We start from the raw sequence: 21,238 nt of genomic DNA, 5'->3' as shown, positions 1-21,238 counted from the left end.
GAAGGTTGGGTATGTCAGCCGCTAAAGTGAATGGGTACCCTAAACTTCCACAAAGCAGAATATCCTTGAGCGAATTTCGACACGTAATCTGACTTAAAAAAAGAAGCTAATTATTAGTTTTAGGTACAATATTTAACATTCGAAAAAGTAATGATTTGCCTATGGTAAGACCATATTCACCAGACACTCCCTCGGATTTTCATCTCTTCGTGTCATTTCAAAATTCTCTGAACAGCCTAGCGTTCACTTCTTTGGAGACTTTTAAACAGCATTTCGATAACTTTTGTATGAATAAACTGAATGACTTTTTAAAACGGAATGTTTCAGCTGCTGGATAGATGGTAAAATGTCATAGATCAAATTGGTGCTTATGTGATTCAAGGAAATTTTCTTACATTTTTGTACTTCATTATACGCTTCATTTGTATTCATCACGAAAAAATCCGCAGAATTTTCCGAATGACCTAATATAATCGTAATATTTCATCAAGCAACCAAAATGATGATTTCATGAGTCGAGAAAATATGCTCATAGCGTATTTGTATAAAAATTAAGGAAAAGGTGTCTGCACACTTTATATCCTTAAATGCAATACTTAGCGCTCCTAATGCAGTAGTAAGCGTCTGTAGAACCCAGAAATGTATCATTAATTACGAAGTTTTTCAAAATAGATAAAAAGAGAATTCGAAAACACTTTCATTACTGGAAACCGAAGGCTTCTGTAAATATGAAATTTAACATTTTACTTGGTCGAAGAAGTCCAGGTAGAAATATTGTGATAATTATAAGTTTATCTTACAGTTAAGCTTCAACTAAACATTGTTCTGTCTGCTCTTTTAATACATGTCAAATGTTATTCGCTCAGACCAGAAGGTTAAACAAATTCTTTGATAGCACTCGAAAGAAAGTTTAAAAATTAGACAGGTTAACTGCAACCCATGGTTAACCTGGCGCTTGCTACCTCGGAGGAAAATGAGTCCGTTTGCATTGGTCGGTAGCTGCAGTATTTTCGTTTACTATTGAGAGTTAATAAAAAAATTTCAGTGCTCAATTAGTGGGCGGTATTTTAATGAAATTTATTCTTGCTAAATTTATAATATGAAATGGCAGGTTGCTTAAATTTTATTTATATAACGTTGATAACTTAATTAATTGTGTTGAGTCGATAACTTAATTAATTGTGTTATTATTTTAGCTTCAAAGAATAATTTAATTTAAATCTGTCTACAACATGTGAAAGTTTATTAATAGTCAGGACGGTAATTCCCTGATATCAAAGGAATAATTCTGCGAGAAGGTGGGCACATTTATAAGAATAGATTTTGAGCAGAGTTATATAGTTAAGGGATTAGTTGGTTAATTGTAAAAATGCTCTACATTTATGTGAAAAATTCGCGTAAAACTTGAGACCGAATTCCGAGCGACTTGGATCATTTTCAATGGCTATAATTAAACAATTACAATAAAGCTTTGATCATATTTAGAGCAGAATTATAGTTGCTACTTTTGAGGATTTAAAGCTCGGTAATGAGGAAAATAGCTCTTATTATAACAGTAAATATGGCTCCAAGAAAATATGTGGAATTTCTCATACAAATAAATAGAATATTTTTACTTCATTTATTGAAGCATAATGAGCACTTCAATAATTTGATATTTTGTTCTAACTGTAGGAGCAATATTTATTCATCCAGGCATTTGGTCACTAAGCCATTAGTCTTGATCTTGCTTCCCAATATTTAAGAACAATAGAATTAAAAGATATACTAGTGCAGTGCATTCGTCAATATGCTCCTTATCCATGGTCCAAAGCTATAAAAACTACAGACTGAAGGGTCTTTAAGTCGAATTTTAAAAAGATGAGCATTCAAACAATCGTGCCTAGTCAAAAGAAGGAATAACGCCACGGCTACAAGAAGAGGAAAGTCTGGAATAACTGGCTTTGAACTAGTGGGATACTGCCAGCCTTTCCTATAGCTTCATTTGATAAGTAGGAGGCAAAATTCTAATTTAATTAGGAGTTTTACAGAATTAAAAGTCATGTGGTTATCAGTGGTTTTTCAGAATAGTCGTTGCTTTCTTTGCTAGGATATCGGCTTTCATTTCCCTAAATGTGACAATGAGCAGGAATCCACTGCAAGACAACTGAGTCAGCTTGAAAAGCAACTTTGCTATCGGATAAAATAGCCCGGGGGAAATTGCACTTCCGAGCGCTTAATTGATTCAAAGCAATAAATATAGCCTCAACTTCACCATCAAAACTGGTAGTATCTCTTTCCATTGCCTTATAGAATGCAAAATGGTTGCAATAAATTTCTGTACTAGCTCCAGTACCTCGCTCAATCATGGATACATCGGTGTAAACATGGGTCCAGAGGTTATCGGGATCTCATTCTCTTAATAGTTTCATAAGCAATGGCTCTGATCTGGGCAGTGACCATCTGACTCTTATCAATTTTCTCGTCAAGTCCAAGGTATACATAGAAGTCACCGTATTCAAGAGGACATAAGGGTACAGTCATTATACTCATTTCTTGAACAAGGTCCAGGTCTTCTGCTAATTGCTATATGTTTTATATTGGTCCTATTTATATATAGGAGCAATATAAAAAGTTTAATTTTGTATTTACAGAACCGCCACGCTCCAGAATCGAAACTATTTTCATAAAATATTCTGTCTAATTTTACGTACTTCGCGATTGCAAATACATGTCTAGGACCAATTTAAATATTTAACTCCCCCACCTTTTTTTTTTTTTTTTTTTCCCCAGAACGAAAAAAAAAGTGAAAAAGTCTCTTCTGTATCCTTGTTACAATTCGTTTTGAAAAAAAAGAGTCCTTTATTCTGTCCGTACGTACAGATGTAACGCAAAAACATCGTTCAAATGGATTCGAGAGCGGTCAAAATAGATGCTTTCCTAGAAATATGATACCCGAAGTTTTTCGTGATTACAATACTTTCTTTACTTCGTATAAAGAAGTAAATAAACGAACGTTTGTGTTTATATTTACGTTCATAAAATTTTTATTTTCTTTAGTAAAATATTTGTGCACTTATCGGAATTTTTTTATTTTCTCATTGTAGTTGGCTACTCTCTTTCATGGATAATAATGAACCTTCATGGCATGGATATGTGTATGCTATTCTTCTGTTCGTAACAGCTGCCCTTTCCACTCTGCTCATATTGCACAATCAAAATTTTTTGATCTATGCTTCAATTATACCTCGTTCGGGGCTCGGTGCTGCCATCTATCGGAAAGTAAGTGTTCAAAAGCGCTGGTGAGAGTATTTTTACCACAGGATCTATGACTAAGTTAGAGGTGAATGCGTTAAGCAAGCATTATTATCCTTTGCAGGATCCAATAACATTGAGTAGGAAAATACAAACTTCAATTGAATGAATATTATTAAATTATGGAAACAACTTAAAACTTTTCATCGCACTTCATTATTTATTTATTTCACTTAGCATTTTTTTAAAAACAAAAGAAAACCTATTTTCAGTTGGCATAAAGTAAAAAAAAAAAAAAAATGTCATGTCATCTCTAAATCAAACTATGTATTTTTTAAACTTGTCTTTCAATGTTTCTCGCAAGGAAAAATGAAAGCATCTTTGTATTACATATGGTGTTTTATTAACTAAAAAGTAGGAACTTCCATTGGAACGACAAATTAATTAAATTTCATTCTTTTCCTTCGTATGCTGTAATATATCCTTAAACAAAAGTTTTACGGTGTGGATATGTAATAACTAAAACATAAAACTTTTTCATTTTCAGTAGATTTTTAAAATAACTTTTGTCCATCACGCAAGTACAAGTGTGGAAATCACTTGATTGCTACTCGTGGTTAAAAGATAAAGACTTCATTTAGTAACATTCTAGAATATTAGTAGGTCTAGAAACTCATAAAGACCGAATCAGGTGAACTGAAATGAAACTTAAAAAGCAGTCCGTAACTAGCTATAAAGTGTGGTAATAATCCAATAGTGTTTCGTCCAGAAACGAAACAGCTCATTAGAAAAGAACCTTATGAAAATATATGAACCAGCATCAGTTGATACTGGATGATGTAATGGGTAGAAACCCAGCTATTGAAATAATATAACATTTTACATAATAAATATAACAAACCCTTTCCGAACGCGGAAGTTACGTCATTAACACATTACACGTATGGCAAAAAGTCGCTTTCCCCTAAGTTAAAATTCTATGAAAAAAAAAAACGGGTTCTGTGTACTTCAGATTAATAATGTATGTGTAATTTATACGAACCTAAATAGTGTTGTAATTAAAAGTGGAAATTAAAATAAATGTTAGTTAGAAGTATTTTTATTATTGTTTAAAAAGTAGGTATTTGATACAATTATTTTTAATAGCTGGTGGGTGATTTGGGGCAATACCTGACACAACTCATTAAACTATAAAGAGTGCAAAGTTTTTCAATGCCTCTTATAGTGACCTCTTGTTTTTTTTTTTTTTTTTTTTTTTTTTTTTTTCATTTCGGTCATCTCCAATACAAAGATAGACAATTCCAATGCCTTTTTAACAATGCGCTAAACTTTTTATTCTTTAATGGCTCTTTATCTTCTTTACTATCGCTGCTTTCACAGTTGGTTGGTGTTATAAGATCATCTGATTCTTCGGTTGTCATTTTACGATAGTCATTCTAGACTGATTCTTTAATTTCTTATTCTTCTTTTTTGAAAATCCTTCTCCGCCTATTGCTTTTGTGATTTGTACAATTTCCTTGGCTTCATTTTGAATCGACGGAAATCTTTTAAAATAGTTGACATTTTCTGTCCAGGCTGATGCCAACAAGCATTCATTATTGATGAATTTGCTTGTTCCCATGCGAGTTTAATAATTTCTGTACAGCGTGTTGTGTTTGAAGTGCTTCGAAAGGATCATGTGCTTCGAAAGGATCATTAGTGTATCGTGCTTCCCTTCGTCTAGTGCTTTAATTGCAGAGATGTAAACATATTTGACCTAATAGGTTGTGAATGCTTTTATGATTATCCTTTTATTCTGTAAATGAAGTGGTGTTTCACGGAAGAAATAAAATCTCTACATTTAGATGCAGTGTTATGAGGGCTTCATCACCGTATCCTGAAGGATTATTGAGAATTAGGAGAATATTCAAGCTCAAGTTTTGCTTTTTAAGTAATATCTGACTTCTTTAATGCAAAAATTTACAAACCAGTCATTAAACAGAACTATCACAACCAGGGGCGTATCTTGAGTTTCCGTGAAAGGCATACTGAGCCCCAAATTAAAAATATATAATATATTAATGGAAGTTACAATTGTATGTATTCGAAAGCTGACTACGCTATTTGCGTATTAATATATTGTTAAATATTGCAGAGCATGTAAAATAATGAAATACACACAATAAAAATTTTAAATTCATCAGATTTAAGGTCTGAAATACTGAAATGGAAATTTTACCAGATAAATTTTGAGAATAGTTTACATCCTAGAGAAATAACTCAGTTTTATTGACTAATGACTATCGCACTACAACATATTTCCAAGTAAATCATTAAATAAATCTTGTTAATCAATTATTAATTCATCCTAGTGCTAGATAAAAGTTGAAATGTGATACAGTTAATGCTGATATTGATAAAATCAGCGACTCAATTCACTTTACACATGGTATAAATTTACATGCAAATTTATTTCCAATCTCAAAAGAAATATAGAAAACATTCAATTCAAATAATTCGTAGGATTAGTGTTAGATATACTTAATAAAATTTTGGATAAATTGAAATTAGAAAAAACACATTTCTCTACGTTCAAGAAAGTTCGCCCTTATTATTAAAATCAAGCTTTCCGCTTATTTTCTTAAACACATTACAGTTTCAAACTACAGGTAACTAACAGATTTCACCTTTTTATATATATATATACATTCTGTATAATTCTGTATAATTCAAATAATTCTGTATTCTGTATTAAATATTCTGTATAATTCAAATAAAAATTTTTTTTTTCTTTTGTAACTTATGATTGTGCTTTTTGACTGAAATAAACTAAAAATCAATATTTTCTTTATATGGTATTCATTTCATTTTTAACTGCAATTTATAAAATCATTCAGTTCAAGCAATATGAAATAGTCATGCTAAATTTGGTCTACATTTTCTATCTTTACTTAAATTTATCAATTTTTTAAATTTTTTCTATGGTAGTAATTTTTTTCCTCGTTTTCTTTCTCTTTCTAACCCTCCCCTTTTTTTTTTTTTTTTTTTTTTTTTTTTTTGCAAATGGCTGGATACATGCTTTTCACGCATTTGTCGAGAATCTCCGAACCGATCACTCTTACAACCGTCTCATCACCGAGAACGTTACAGTGGGTACTCGAGGGGTGGTCTGATAATACGCTACGCTTGTGAGAAGAGGTAAGAATACATAAACCCTCACCCTGACATTCAGGCTAGTAGTCAGCCTTCGCTAACCGCTATATAGTCCAAGCGGACGATAAATCAAAAATAAATATTTTCATTCAGGGGAAAGCAAAAATGTACTTATAGTCAGCGGAAAGGAAAATATTTTCGTTCGCAGTGAGATATACGTGAATTTTTATTTTGGCTTATAATTTATTTAAACATATTTTGACCAAATGAATGCAGTTTGAGTATGTCTCGTATTTTTGCCTTTATATTACGTACCCACTAAATTGTATCATTTTCGAGGTGGTTTCCCCCCCAGCCCCCCAGAATGTGATCAAAATCGAAGTTTTGGTTGAATTAAGCCCTTTAAAAAAACTCCTGTTTCACTTTTACCTATGCTTCAAAATTTCTGAGAAACGATACTTCAGCAACTTTAAATAAAACTAAACAACTTTAAACTGAAATGTAAATTTCGAAACAGAAAGCTCGTCTTTGCATAATATTAATGCCTAAAACATATTTATAAATAGTGCTAAACAACGAACATTCATTTCTTTATTCTTAAATGCTATGCCGTAACAGCATGCAGACAGGGAAAAAATGGTCAATCATCTCACATTGCGCGAAAAAAGGAGGAATCTCTTCCAATCGTAAATACATAGCCATTGCCTACTTCACCATAAGCAATTAATCTAATTCTGTGCTAGTTGTCATATCGTTGGCCCCGGCTTCTGGTTCCGGAGAAGGCATGAATGTTTATCAGTGTGTAATGTCTGTGCAACATAGTAGGCATTTAAAATGCTCTGGAGGCGAGAGTCCTTTAGAGAGGTTCATTATAAGAAAAGAAGAATAGATTTTTGGATCCGTCTTCTTGTGATGTTCTTTATCAAAACTGGAGCGGATCTTGCAAATTCATATTATGACTTATAAGGTGCCTATGCCTTTGGCCAAGACCTTGCCCCTTATGTAGAATTACGTTCAGATGAGGAGAACTAGTTAAAACCACAATAACAACAGTAGTCTAGTCCCGCAAACCGATTAAGACTCAGAATCTGCTTTTTCATGACATATTCATCTATCTGATATAGAAAAATTTCTCGGAAAGAAATGAGAGGAAAATGGGTCGTTACCAGCAGGTTTTATTCGAAACTATGTTCGTGCCATTTCAGAAAATCACACATTTCCCATATGAAAGCGTTCAAGACTTTGTTTATTTCGCTATTACAATGTAGTTACACTTTGCTCCCTTTTCACAAATTTATTGCATTAAGAAAACAAAATTTTTATTTAATATTACAAAAGAAATCAAACGATTCTATTGCAAGGTATATAACGAATACCTTGGAAACATCTTACATTACTCAACAATGACGATAGAAATGTTCAGTAGTTATCATTTAGATGTAGTATCACAGTTGGGTGAAATACATTGCATTAATCACTCAGTTATTAGTCGGAAAAAATGTAAAGATTTAAATTAATAAGAAATGCATTTTTTCTTTTAAGGTCGCTTAATTTATGAAACAATTACAGAGTGATTAAATATGAAAATTAAATTAAATATATTACATTACAACAACAGCAATGTTAATACCTGCCAAGTCGTGTGAATGATAAATTCATAATAGTGTAGCGTAACGTTTCTAACGGAGGCTGAAAATTTTCGAAGGATCCCACTAAAGACGTTTCCAACGTTAATTTTTCCAGTTTCAGCACAATGTATGGCGATGCACCTTTTTATTTTAATTGATTCTCATGTTGATAAATACAATGTAGTTTAAATATTTTCTTCAATAACTAGAATTGAACTTTTAGTCCTCTGTTAAATGTTTATGTTAGACTTAATGTATTATGTATATGATTATGCCAAGCATGTCCATGTAATTCAATCATAAACTTATATCTGTATTGTAATTATCTACAAAACTCATTAGTCGTTCATGCTGTGGAAACCCATTAACAGTATTTTAAGTTGTAACTATCCATCTCCAACTACGTACATGGTAGAAAGTGGATTTGCTTTTCTCACCCACATTGCACCCTTTTTCTATACCTTAACTGTAACTTCCAGCTTCCCCGGAATAACCCCAGACTTTTTAAAAGAACTGAAACACATAATTTGCTTGCTCTTCGCTAAAAATAGTCGTGGGAAGTCTACAGTCCAAGAAATTTTGAAGCAACGTTAATTCTGTCAGCGGTGCCATCTGGCCGATATGCTAACTACCCAGTGGTAGTTACTATGCTACCAGGCTGCCTCGCTGTAGGAAAGAAAGAAAGTTCTTTTATTTATACACTAGGCGACCAAAATATCAGAGACGCCCGTTTTGTTAGTGATATATAGCGATATGACAGTCAGGAATTGTTAATATAAAGTTTGAAAAGAAATAATTAGCACTGCAGTTAGTTTGAAAATATTTAAGACGAAGGATTTGAGTGACTCTGAACGAGGCATTATCGCTGGTACAAGAAGACATGGTTCCAGCATTTTTAAAACTTTTTTCCTTCAACAAATCTCGGGTGTTTAGAGGATGGTAGGTTATCAAAAAGCGTTAGGCAATGAGAATTAATCTAGTCAGAAAATGTTGGCAAACGAAAGAAGTATAATGCGACTGGCACGAGTCATGGACAGCAACAGAATGGCTACAATAGATTACATCTCAATACAATTCAGGTATATCATACGGCATATCAAGACGTAGAGCACGACAGACTTTGTGGCGGATGGGTTCCAATAGCAGGAAACGGAAAAGGAGGCCTATACTATCACAGAAAAACGAGATATCAACTGTTGTTGTTTAGCGGCAAGGAATATTAAACCTGGATTCTTGACGACTTAGCTCAAAAGCTGCTTGGACTGATAAATCTCGATTTCTGCTCCATCATGCAGATGGCAGGGCATCATGCTAATAGCAGTTCCTCAGACTGGTGGCGCTGAAATTATGGTCTCAGAAATATCTTCATGGAGTGCAGTTGGTCTTTTGAAATATCTGAAAACAACTTTCAATGCTTCATTTTATCTCATTATGTTGGCAATAAAGTATACTTGTTTATAATTGCAATGTTTACTAATGTAGATGACACTTTTCAACAGAATAATGTGCACAAGTCTCGAATGTTTTTGAACACCATAATACTGAATTCTAATTGTTTCCATGGCCAGCTAAATCCTCTGACCTAAATTCTATTTAGAATTCACAGGACGAAATGGAAAGATCACTTCAACGTATAGAATCGCCATCCAGTCTGAGTCAACTTAAAGCTTCTATTATGCCAGTATGCTTTATTATTCTTCAAAAGCGATATCAGCAGTTTGTTGAGGCCATGCCCAGAAGAATATCAGCTGTTGTTGTAGCTTATTTCACTTATCTGACAATAACAACAGAACAAGTCCACGAATTTTATAGTAGTGAGAAGCGTAAGATTGTGTCTTTTGCTGGCACGAGCCTTGGGCACTATATAGGTGACAGTAAGACTCTGGCAAGCTTGTTTCCAATTTAGAAGCAGAATCCACGGGGAAAACGGTTCCAAGGGCCTCCAACCCACTTTTCCGTTATCAATAAGTAACTCGACAGGAATTTCGACTGGCCGTGCATCTAAAGTGCTCCCTGCACTATTTTAAGGTACTATAAATATTCTCCAGAATTCAAACTCAAACCCAAAAGACATGGCAGCTATTAATGCTAACCCACTATACCGGTCAACCCATACACTCGCCCACTATAACGTCTAACCCACTGTAACATCTAAATCACTGTACTAGCATAACGATATATCAGCTGTGATCAAAATTAAAATTGGATCAACACGTTACTGCTGAATATATCTAATATTTTTGCCATTCAAATATTATATTTTTGAGATGCATGTCGTTAAAAACCGCATTAAAATGAAAATAAAAGTATGCAATATTTTTTTATTTCCATATTTTCGAAGGTTTTGCGCTTGACCAACGGTTCGAGGAGGAATTACAGTTTGGGAGAACTCTGCAACCTGGTTTCTGTGGATATTCAACGGATAGTAGAGCTTGTATGGTCTGTGAATTCAGTGTGGAGTTGTCCTTTGAGAATGGCTCTCATCATAACTCTTCTCTGGCAATACCTGGGCATCGCTTGTTTAGCAGGTATTTCTGTCATGCTGCTTATTATGCCTATAACGGGAAAGTTGGCCTCGATAACACACAAACTTCAGGTGAGTTACATCTGTATGTTTTATTTAAGTATACTGAATAAATCAAATACAGTAATTATGATATAATGATTAGAAATATATCTAGTAAATATTTTAAACTATCCTTTTTTTTAACTTTTTCAGCAAATATCTAAAATGTGATTTCCATAAATCTGTATAATATCTAAGATACTTGACGCTTATTATATTGATTTAAAAAGATTTATTTTAAATCAGCGGTAACCCAATGTGTTGATATTAATCCCAATATCCTCTAGTAGATATAGTCAAATTTTATGTCAGTAAAAACGTCATTTGCTAGAATTTAGAAAAACTGAAGAGCAGCAAGAAGATGTGCCAGGAACCGCAGCTAAATATTTGCGCCGTTTTAGAAACAGTATAACAGTTTTTAATAGATTTTGGAAATCGGTGTTCAAAGTAACAATAATGTTACGCTTTATATAGTTAATGTGGTTATTGAACATAAACGTAAGTAAATAATTCTTTTAGTCATAAGTTGCGTTTAGGAAAGAAACGCAAAACTTAAAAATTTTTATACTATACTGGACAATCTTTTTCAGACAAAAAGCTTAGAACTTCCAGATTGTTTTCTCATAATTCTTAACTGATTTTAATAAGAGTAAACTTAAAAATAAAGAAGACATAGCGAACTTCATAATAATGTAACAACATTTCATTCTACTGAAGGAAAGAGAAATGATTTTTTCTTTTCCTCCCCCCTTTTTTTCTGGGAGGGGAACGGTAAGTAACTAGTGACATTTTTTTTTTACTTTTTAACTGTATAACAAGAGATACGAGACAGTGCACTCTGCAGAGGTACTGCCTTTTATGTACGAATTGTTTTTTAAATAAGCTGTCAGCTTAGCTCGATTTTTGTATAAAGGAACAACAGTTCAATTTTTGTACGCAGCTAATGTGAGAACTAACATACAGAGATAAAAGTTTACCCTAAACCATTTAATCAATTCATTAAGTGAATCAACAGATACGTTTTGTTATTTGCCATGCAGGTTACTTCTCAACATATTCGTAGTGCCATTCAGTAAGATTTGAGATGTATCATCAACGTGGCGTGTTGCTATATTTGTATTTTCTGCTATCTTGGTGCTCTAATTTTATCGTTCTAAAAGTAGTATTGCCGCAATAAAAATTCCCTGAAATAGTCCATAGATGGAATTGTTTAATATTATCATATTATCATACTTGTTATAGAGTTATAGAATGTTTAGTTATAATCCAAAGTGTATAAACTCTAGGCAGACATTAAACGAATTATCGCCAAGTCTAAAGTAACAACTGGAATTTGGGAAGAATTTTACACCTTTCCCAAATTTCAGTTACCCTTTTTAAAAACGAAATTAGAACAGACGCTATAACTTGTGCTTACAACTCAGCCAACCACTTGTAACGAGATAACTCGAGAGTAAAAGTCAAATGTAAAATTTAAATTTAAACAAAGTAGTAGCCGAAGGCTACACAATCAATTTAACGCAAAGTTGGCTCAAAACTTAATCGGCATGGGAATTCAGTTATCGGTAATTATAATGCAAGGCAGAAGACAAGAACTCTTTTCTAAGATAGCAACCTAGTAATGTGGCCACGGCGGGTAGAACACGTTCTGTCTTACACTCTCATGATCCTAACTTTAAACATTCTCGAAATAAATTTGCATTCTGGAAGGAAAATTAGAAAGGGCGTTGTGACAGTACAAATCCAAAACATAAAATAACTGGTTAACCGACAAGAAGGAACTTCACAATATCATTAAAAGTATGAAATTATTGATCGTTAGAAAGGTGCGTCGTAACTTGATTTCTGTTTCAAGCTAAGATTTTGATTTAAAAAAAAATATTGATTATTACGTTGCGAGCAACATGTACGGTACTTAATAAACCGCATACGTATACGGTACTTGGCATACGGTATACGGCGGCTGTTAATTATGTGCAGTTCAGAGTCGCAGTTTAATCACGCCCACACTAGAAACTTCAGGTTATGAAACACTTTTATATTCTACACATATGTGCATGAAAAATCGCTTAAAAATATTCTATAGTCGAAAATCGCTTAAAAGTCAACTGCATATTTTAGTGCCAAAGCCTACTGGCATTTCATTGTTGCATATACTGGCATTTCATTGTTGCATATACTGGCATTTCTTTGCACTGTTGCAAAAGGGATAAAGATTTTGTCCATTCGGCGTAGTATAGTGTGCAAAATGATTAGAATTATATAGTTTAGGATACTACACCTAGAAAAACAGCTCTAGGCCGTCAGAAATAACGATAAGGGATTTTTTTCTATCCAAATACATGGATTTCTCTCATATACGTTTCTGTTGTTTTATACCTATAAACTCGCCTTCAGTCAAGAACGAAATGGTTTAAAAGAAAAATTTGAGAAAGGAATCCTAACAATTGTACTACGAATTTTTTGATGACATATTCCGGAAGAAAATGAATATATACCAATAGCAAATACGAAAAGAATAATAAATCATTACTTTAAAACGTTGCATGCTGAATTCTCTCTGTATTTCAAAAGACGGCATAATGGGATAATGAAATTAAGAACTGAACAATGAAATTTGAGCTGAAGTAAACTGTTATATTGATTTAAAATGCAGATTTCGACAGTCCAAAGGAATTGCAAGTTCTGATATTGATTCAGAAGGAAAGACGGAAATAAATTATACGCTCGTGGACGATGAAACGCCATTAATCATCCACAAATAAAATAATAATAAATCGCCTTCCTTTGGGTTAAGAAGTCTGGTGTGGAGATCACATGACTTCTTTTTACGGCCTATTAAATTATACACATTTTTTTCTGCATCTCATTTAAACTTAATTCCTCGGTAAGAAGGCAAATTTTTCGGTGCACAGAACTGAAAGTTCACTGACAGTGCAAGCACTGACTTAATTCACTATTCTGCTAAGTTTTAAATGTAAATAAATATGAGTGCTCCGTTAGGCTTAGTCGCACTTAAATAACTTTTAAATTGTTTAAAATTCTACAACTATTGCATGCAGATTAACTAAACGTTGCACAGAACTGAAAGTTCACTGACAGTGCAAACACTGACTTGATTCACTATTCTGCTAAGTTTCAAATGTAAATAAATATGGATGCTCCGTTAGGCTTAGCCGCAAATAACTTTTAAATTGTTGATAATTCTACAACTATTGCATGCAGATTAACTACAGGTATAAAAACCTTAACCTAAACTTAAGAACAACACAAGTCAATCATTTTTAAAGCCATAAAAAAAATCACAATTTGCCAACATATAAGAATAAAAAAAACTGAGCTCACTGAGCCTAGTAATAGAGTGGGTACATATATACATAGTTTTGATGCGGCCGATTGCAACCAAAAACGGAGTTGTACAGGTATTATGTTATAGCAATCTTATATACAGTATGTCAATGTCCTGAGGCTTCTCGTTTTTGAGTTATGTGAGATACATACAAGCTTCCTCTGAATCCATTTTACAATCCGTTTTGGGAAAAACAGTCATTTATTCTTTCCTTACGTACATATGTCAGGCAAAAACATCGGTAAATTGCATTCGATAGCTGTCAAAATGGATATTTGCGTTGAAATTATAATACCCGAAATGTTTCGCAATTACAATACTTCCTAACTTCGCACAAGGCAGTAAAAATACTTGTTAAACATAATTTAGCATTTTGTTTACTTGGTTGGAATTAAAATGTTTTTTTCTGTTGATGGTATTTAAATTATAAGGATTATATTTTACGCCAAAATGCAACTTAAAATTCAAGAAATACGTTGATGGTAAACAGTAAATAAGCTACATAAAAAGTTTGAAAAATGTGTGTACGTACGTGAAGGATAGTTCTGCTTCCAGGTGGGAGAAAGCAATTCTCCTTTTATAGCGTCTTAGCTCACCAACGGCCGAGCGGTAACGTCGCTGAACACTGGTAGTTCGGTCCGAGGTTCGAATCCCGCGAACGGGCTGGCTGCATGGGTGTTTTCGTGGGTTTCCCCGTGTGTAACGTGTATACGAGACAGTTTCCCTTAGAAAGTCCTCCACGAAGACATCCCTCCCCTTAGGCAGATAGCCCTAGTGGCCTTTGCCATAATTAAATACACCACTTACTGTTTACTGACCGAAATTACAGATTTTAAAACAGTATTCCGTTTTAGCTATACAAATTTAGCTTGAAAAGCACAAAGGAGGAATTAGGGGAAGAACTGGTGAAGTGTTTATTTTTTCAGGTGCTTATAAAGTGACGCGGAAAAGATACTGTGCCTCACTATATGCTTTAAAATAAAATAAAATTATGACAATGTCAAATTCCATACCCAGAACTCCGGATTGAAAGGCAATAAAAAATAGCATTTGCCTATATTGTTGTCTCATACTCTGAAACAGCTTTCTGATTAATGTTTTTATATGCTAGGGTACAGTATAAAGGTAGAACTCTTCCTTGACTGAAACTCGTATATCACAAAGTTAACGATTTGGACCTTCATAAGTAAAGCCTATGCAAGGATTTTGCTAACAGCTATACCTCATGTCAAGTCCAAAGTCACTGTAGTTTCTTTTGCTTGGAATAATAAAAATATCAATGTTAAGTCCGAATTCCCACAGTGTGATGATATACACAAAATTCCTTCTATTTTAATGGGAAGTTTTTAAAAGGCCTATCTTTCCGCAAGCGCATATGAATATTGTTTGGTTAGAATCATTGACCGAATTCTTCCCATTAAAGATGTCATAAAACAATAAAGTGTTATTTAATTTATCATACTGCATTTTATTTTACATACCTTCTACTCCAGATTAAATATGTTACTTAATACATGATTTTTGTTCTGGGGGAAAAAAAAAAAGCAATATCATGAATATTTAAATTTTAAACATGGTTAAATATTATATACATTAAGACAGAGTTTTACATTTAATAAAGTTTCAATATTAATTCTGTATAAATAGCTACGCAGCGGGAGAGGTATAAAGTTTAAATTGTTCTTTTACCTGCACTGAAACTAAAGGTGTAAAATAATATTACGAGTGTTATTTATCATTTTGTATTTACGATTACTTCGCCTGAAAATTTTCTGTCATCGTCCAAAATTTTTGTTTCCTTTTATATCAGTCTTTATTAATAATAAAAAAAATCGAATAATATTCCTAGGCTTCTTTATATGATAGTAAAATATTTTCTTGGTACATCTGAAGAAAAAATATTAGTATTTAAAAAAAAATACAAATATGACTCTTATTTTAGGACAGACAGAATATGTTTTTAAGATTCAGAATCCGTTAGTGATAACTTAAGGATTCGTTAATTAATTAAAGAAATTAAGGAACAGATGCTTTGGCAAAAGTTCAGAAATTCCTTGAAGAGAATAAAATGTCTTAGAATATAAATTGTAAATGAAAAATAAAATATATTTTTAATTAAACACTTCAAAGAAACACCTCCATAGTATTTATTATTTTAATTCAAGAATTTGGTGTCCCGAGGAAAAAAAAAATAAGTATTCTTGCATGAGGGAAATTTTACAGCAAGCCTCGTACACAAACGATTCTATGAAATAAATAAATCTATGTATTGAATAATTAAATCTTTTCTTTAGTAAGTACACATTACTAAATGTGCTTAAGTAATAAGTACAGAATTCTAAACGTGATATTAATTTTTAATAAAATTTTATTATAACAAAGTCTCTTTTCGTTTAACTCTGCTATTTTGAGAAGTTCGTTTTAAATATAAAATTTTATGTTTCGTATACCGTATATTCCGACGTATTCCGCGCACTGGTAAATAACGCGTACCGATAATTTCAATTTACATTTTTTAGCTTTTAGGTATATTCGCTGCATAATACGCACCCTTTTTTACTTCCTTGTACGAATAAAAAGGAAGTATTGTAATCGCGAAAAGTTTCAGGCAGCATATTTCAACGAAAATATCCATTTTGACCGGTATCGAATGCAATTTAACGATGTTTTTGCGTGATATCTGTACGTAAGGACATAATAAAACACTCTTTTCCTTCAAAAAAATTAAAAAACTACTTTAAAATGAATTCTGAAGAGAATTTTTCGTGGCGTCTGTACGAACGTATGTACGTACGTGCGTACGTACGTTCGTGCGTACGTACGTTCGTGCGTACGTACGTATCTCGCATAACTCAAAAACGGGTAGCCTCAGAACGTTGAAATTTTGTATATAGGACTGCTATAACATGTAGATGTGCACCTCGTATTTTGGTTGCAATCGGCCGCACCAAACGTATATAAATATATTTATATATATATCCACTCTGTTACCCGGCTCGGTGATCTCAGTTTCTTTACTCTTATATGTTTGTAAATTGTACATTTTTTGCTTTAAAAATGATTGAATTATGTTATTTTTATCTTTTAAGGTTAAGGATTTTATGCCTTTAGTAAATCTGTGTGCAATATTTTTAGAATTATCAGCAACTTTAAAGTTGTTTAATTGCCGCTAAGCCTGTTTTTAATGGCGGCCATTGATGTTTACATTTGAAACAGGAGACTAGTGGATTTGTTGCCAATCTAGAGAAACTTAGCTTCGCAACAACAAAGATAACGCATTCATTTCTTATTGCAAATTAAATCATGCTTAATTCTTTCTGGAATTTTTTCGAGGAAATAAGTGTTTGAGATTTACTTCGTAATTTTTAATATATATATTTTGAGTTTTTACGTATTTTTGCCTTCTCGCGAAGTGAGAACTGAATTAATTCAATGAAAAATACTCAATCGTCTGTAAAAAACTGTTTCTTTTTTGTTTCGTTTGCTTAATTTCTTTTATACATCATTCTAGCTTTATTATAGTATTTGAATAAAACATATGGCAATGATTAGATAATTCTTTTCTTTAAATGATATAAATTTTGTGCATTATGAGTTATAATATGAACGAAATATATACGTTAACTGTTATATAATTATTGGATTATATAACAGTTAACTTAGTTTCCGTTATATGATGTGTGTATTGAGAATACGGCAAAGCACACTAGGGGTATCTGCCTAAGGGGAGGGATGCCTTTCGTGGAGGACTTTCTAAGGGAAACTGGCTCGTATACACGTTACACATGGGGAAAACCACGAAAACGCCCATGCAGCCAGCCCGTTCGCGGGATTCGAACCTCGGACCGAACTACCAGTGTTCAGCGATTTTACCGCTCGGCCGCTGGTGGGCTTCCGTTATATAATTATTATTTATATAAGTTAACTGTTATATAATTATTAATACTGTTAAGTGAATCTAGCGCCAGAGTATCGCTATGGTAAACAAATACTAGAGTGAATTTTAAAGAATGCATTTATTCTATTGTGGTTTATGCGCTGTCGGCGAAGTAGATTTAATTCAATCCAATAAGTTGAAATGAAATACAAGAAAAAATGCGTATAATTTCATATTCCAATTTAAGATTCCAATACAAGGAAGTCATGTGGTGTACACATGAGATTTTTTTTACGAAGAAACCCGAAAGATACATGTGCAATTCTCTTATCTTTTCAATTCGAAGATTTTGCCCAGGCTTTCGAACAATTGTATACAAAATTGACAAAGCGATAAGGGGAACAGTATGCGTGTTGGGGAAATGCTTGAAAAATAAATAGTTTTGCAAAGAGGGTGCGTTGTATTCAATGCAGCTGTGCACAAAAATGCTATTCTAGTGTTTTGAGAAAAGGGGGACATTATTTGAGGTAGTATGCACTTCCGACCCGAAGGAATTCGCGGAATTAGTAGTTAGACTGTTTTCTCTGTCCGTAATCACTTAACCCTTCGCGGCACAGTGTGTCCATTCTAGACACACCTAAAAATTTCCTTCTGTACGCACAGAAAAATTGAATGAAAAAGGATTTTTAGGTTACTATAGGTTACTCTGAACCTTCTTTATTTATAGTAGATGGCAACTCAACACAAACCTGCCCATATATCTTAGCCATGTTTAGTTTTTTAAGACCCCCATTTTTCAAAGAAATCTTCCAGATTTTTTTTAGGGTATAAAAGGAATTGTTTGAAAAGAAATTTCTATGTTATTTTTTTGGCTGTATGTTAATCTCCTTATTCTATATTAGTTTACAATTTTTACCTTGAAATCTTGCCTAAAATCAAACGGCGAACCCTAGGTGTGCCCAGACCGGGCTCGCCGATAATATAAGACAACTAAAAAGTCTGTATTCTTTGTTTCTCCGCATCTCATCGACCAGTTCATTGACAACAATGCTCGTTTCAGCACGCTTTTCGAAGCTGTATTCAATCAGTGTGCCACTTTGGGCACACCCACAGAATTAAAACGATAAGTGCTATCTTCACAAAATTTTACTTGTGTACTCTTCTAGGCCTAAGTAGACTGCCTATCTTTTTTTAAAATTAAAACTCCGACTTTAAAAGGTAGCGTGCCGGAAAGGGTTAAAGCCGCGATTTTGAAGTGAACATAGAAGGCAAGGAAGGGAAAGAAGACCAAATGCGTCATACCAACTTAGAGTCGCATGAGTACGTGAGTCGATAATAAAAGCATGGAATGAAATTAAACCCGATGTAATTCATATATCATTTAAAAAATGTAATATAGCTAACAATCTAGATGGAACGGAAGATGGTTATTTATTTATGAATCAGAGTAACAGTGATGATGAAGATGAAACAGAATTCAGTGATGTGCCTGAAGTTACAACGAAAGACGAATATGATGAACTTATTATGTTATCAGATAAGAAAATTTTTGAGTTCTTAAGGAATGTCATTTCTTTTAATCAAAACAGCATTTAGGTATGCGCAGAAATCTAATTTTTGTATGCTCATTTTTTCCTTATTTTTAAATCTGTCATTTTTATATTCGGCGTATAACGTGTAACAGTAAATTTCAATCTTATATTTTGTATTAAAAGTGTGGTTACAGCCGAAAACACCGCGACAAAAACATCGCAGAGAAAACAACGCAAGGCGAAAACGTCGTGATACAAAGCATCGTGGGAAAAAAGAAAGCAAAGAGAAAACATTGCAGTTCTAAAACATCGTAGTACAAAATATCGTCGTCGAAAATAAAGTGGTTCAAAAACTTCGCAGTTTAAAAACATCGTCGTCGAAAATATCGTGGTAAAAAATAAAGTACCTACAAATTATCGCATGATGATAACATCGCAGACATGATTTTTTTTAAGGCTTTAATAATTGCAAATGGATATTCGCATAATGATTTGTGTGCTAAATAGAAATAATTTTCACATTCATATTTTTTATTAATTAATACATTTTTAAAAAAGCAAAACAAGAAATTTAAATAAAACAAGAAGTAATTTTTATTATAAGAGTATCAGATTAACAAAAGTAAAGAAAATTATCTCATAATTAACTTGGTAATTTTTTTACTTATCTTTCTTTTCCTATTCTTTTTTAGGTAATACTTTTCACGAAAAATTATCAGTAAAACTTATAAAAATTATTTTATTAATAACTTTTGTTAGTTAACTATGTCAGTTTGAAATTCTATTAAGTGCTATAAATTGCATTAATTTTCTATACTTAAATTTCCATTTTACATTTTCAGCAAATATTTATTAGTTAATAAAAAAAATATGAAAGTAAAAATTATCCTTCTTTACATTTTGCGCTCACAAACCATTATGCGAGTTTTTACAATTATTAAACAATTATTAAATTTTACATTTATGAAAGCCTGAAAAACGCATGTCTGCGATGTTATTGTCATGCGATGATTTGTAGGTACTTTACTTTTTACCACGATATTTTCGTCGACAATGTTTTTAAATTGCGAAGTTTTTGAACCGCTTTATTTATTACTTGCTTTTTTTATTAATCAAATTGCAATTTTTTTAGCCTTACAATTTTTATATTTTTTAATTTTTTAAGTATTTTTCTTAACTTTTTGAAACTTTAATGGTAAATTCTTTGAGGTGTTGAACTGTAATCTGGGGATCTCAGATTGTAAATTTTTAAATTGTAGTAGATACATAAATTACAAGATATTTTACCGTTAGTTAATTATGTTTTACCACAGCAGATACATAAATTGCAGAAAGTTTTATCCATAACTTTCTGCTTCGCATTAAAGATGACCAATAAAACACTTCGTTAAATTTCATGTTCACAGTTCATTCGACTATATTCTGGAGGCATTTTATAGAAGTTCTGCGTTTAAAATAAAAAGCAGTTTCTTAACCGTTTGTAACGCAATTCATTTCGATTGCGTTTTTGATTTTTAGAAAACTAAACTATCATGTCATACTTTCGGTCTTCAGAATAATTTCGCTTTTATTTATTTACTTTTTTATTTGCATAGATACTTTTGCCAGAAGGGATACTATAGAAATATTATCAATGCCTTTCGTTCTCAACATTTAAACTTTTCTACTGTCTAATTCTTCTTTTCCACAGTTTTCAATGTTTATAAATGCATTTTATTATTTACTCTGTACTAAAATAAACAGATCTATAACGTATTTCCCAAAAATGGAATTAAATTTATTGAAAGGAAATATTAATAATATCTTTGCGAATTCTTATATTTCCGTTTGATAATCTTGTTACAATTCTTTTCTCGAAATCCGACAGATTTAATTTGAGAATACAATTTTTTTCTTAAACTTTGATTTAATCTGCTATTC

At 32.5% G+C, this 21,238-nt stretch overlaps 1 protein-coding gene across 3 annotated transcripts in view; it reads left to right on the top strand.

Moving 5' to 3' along the window:
• The window catches only part of LOC118189084 (multidrug resistance-associated protein 1-like), a 160,443-nt gene that overhangs the window by 44,322 nt on the left and 94,883 nt on the right, over positions 1–21,238 (top strand). For all 3 annotated transcript variants that reach the window (XM_035359632.2, XM_035359630.2, XM_085816621.1), the window contains exons 9-10: positions 3,087–3,261; positions 10,336–10,590. In XM_035359632.2, coding sequence (XP_035215523.2) covers positions 3,087–3,261; positions 10,336–10,590 — 430 coding nt within the window. The remainder of the gene's footprint in view (positions 1–3,086; positions 3,262–10,335; positions 10,591–21,238) is intronic.

The sequence above is a fragment of the Stegodyphus dumicola genome, chromosome 5, assembly GCF_044657685.1.
Source record: "Stegodyphus dumicola isolate Sdum_Otavi_A_Nest chromosome 5, ASM4465768v1".
Lineage (NCBI taxonomy): Eukaryota > Metazoa > Arthropoda > Arachnida > Araneae > Eresidae > Stegodyphus > Stegodyphus dumicola.
The sequence above is the reverse complement of the archived record's forward strand: the minus strand, read 5'-3'. Positions and strand labels throughout refer to the sequence as shown.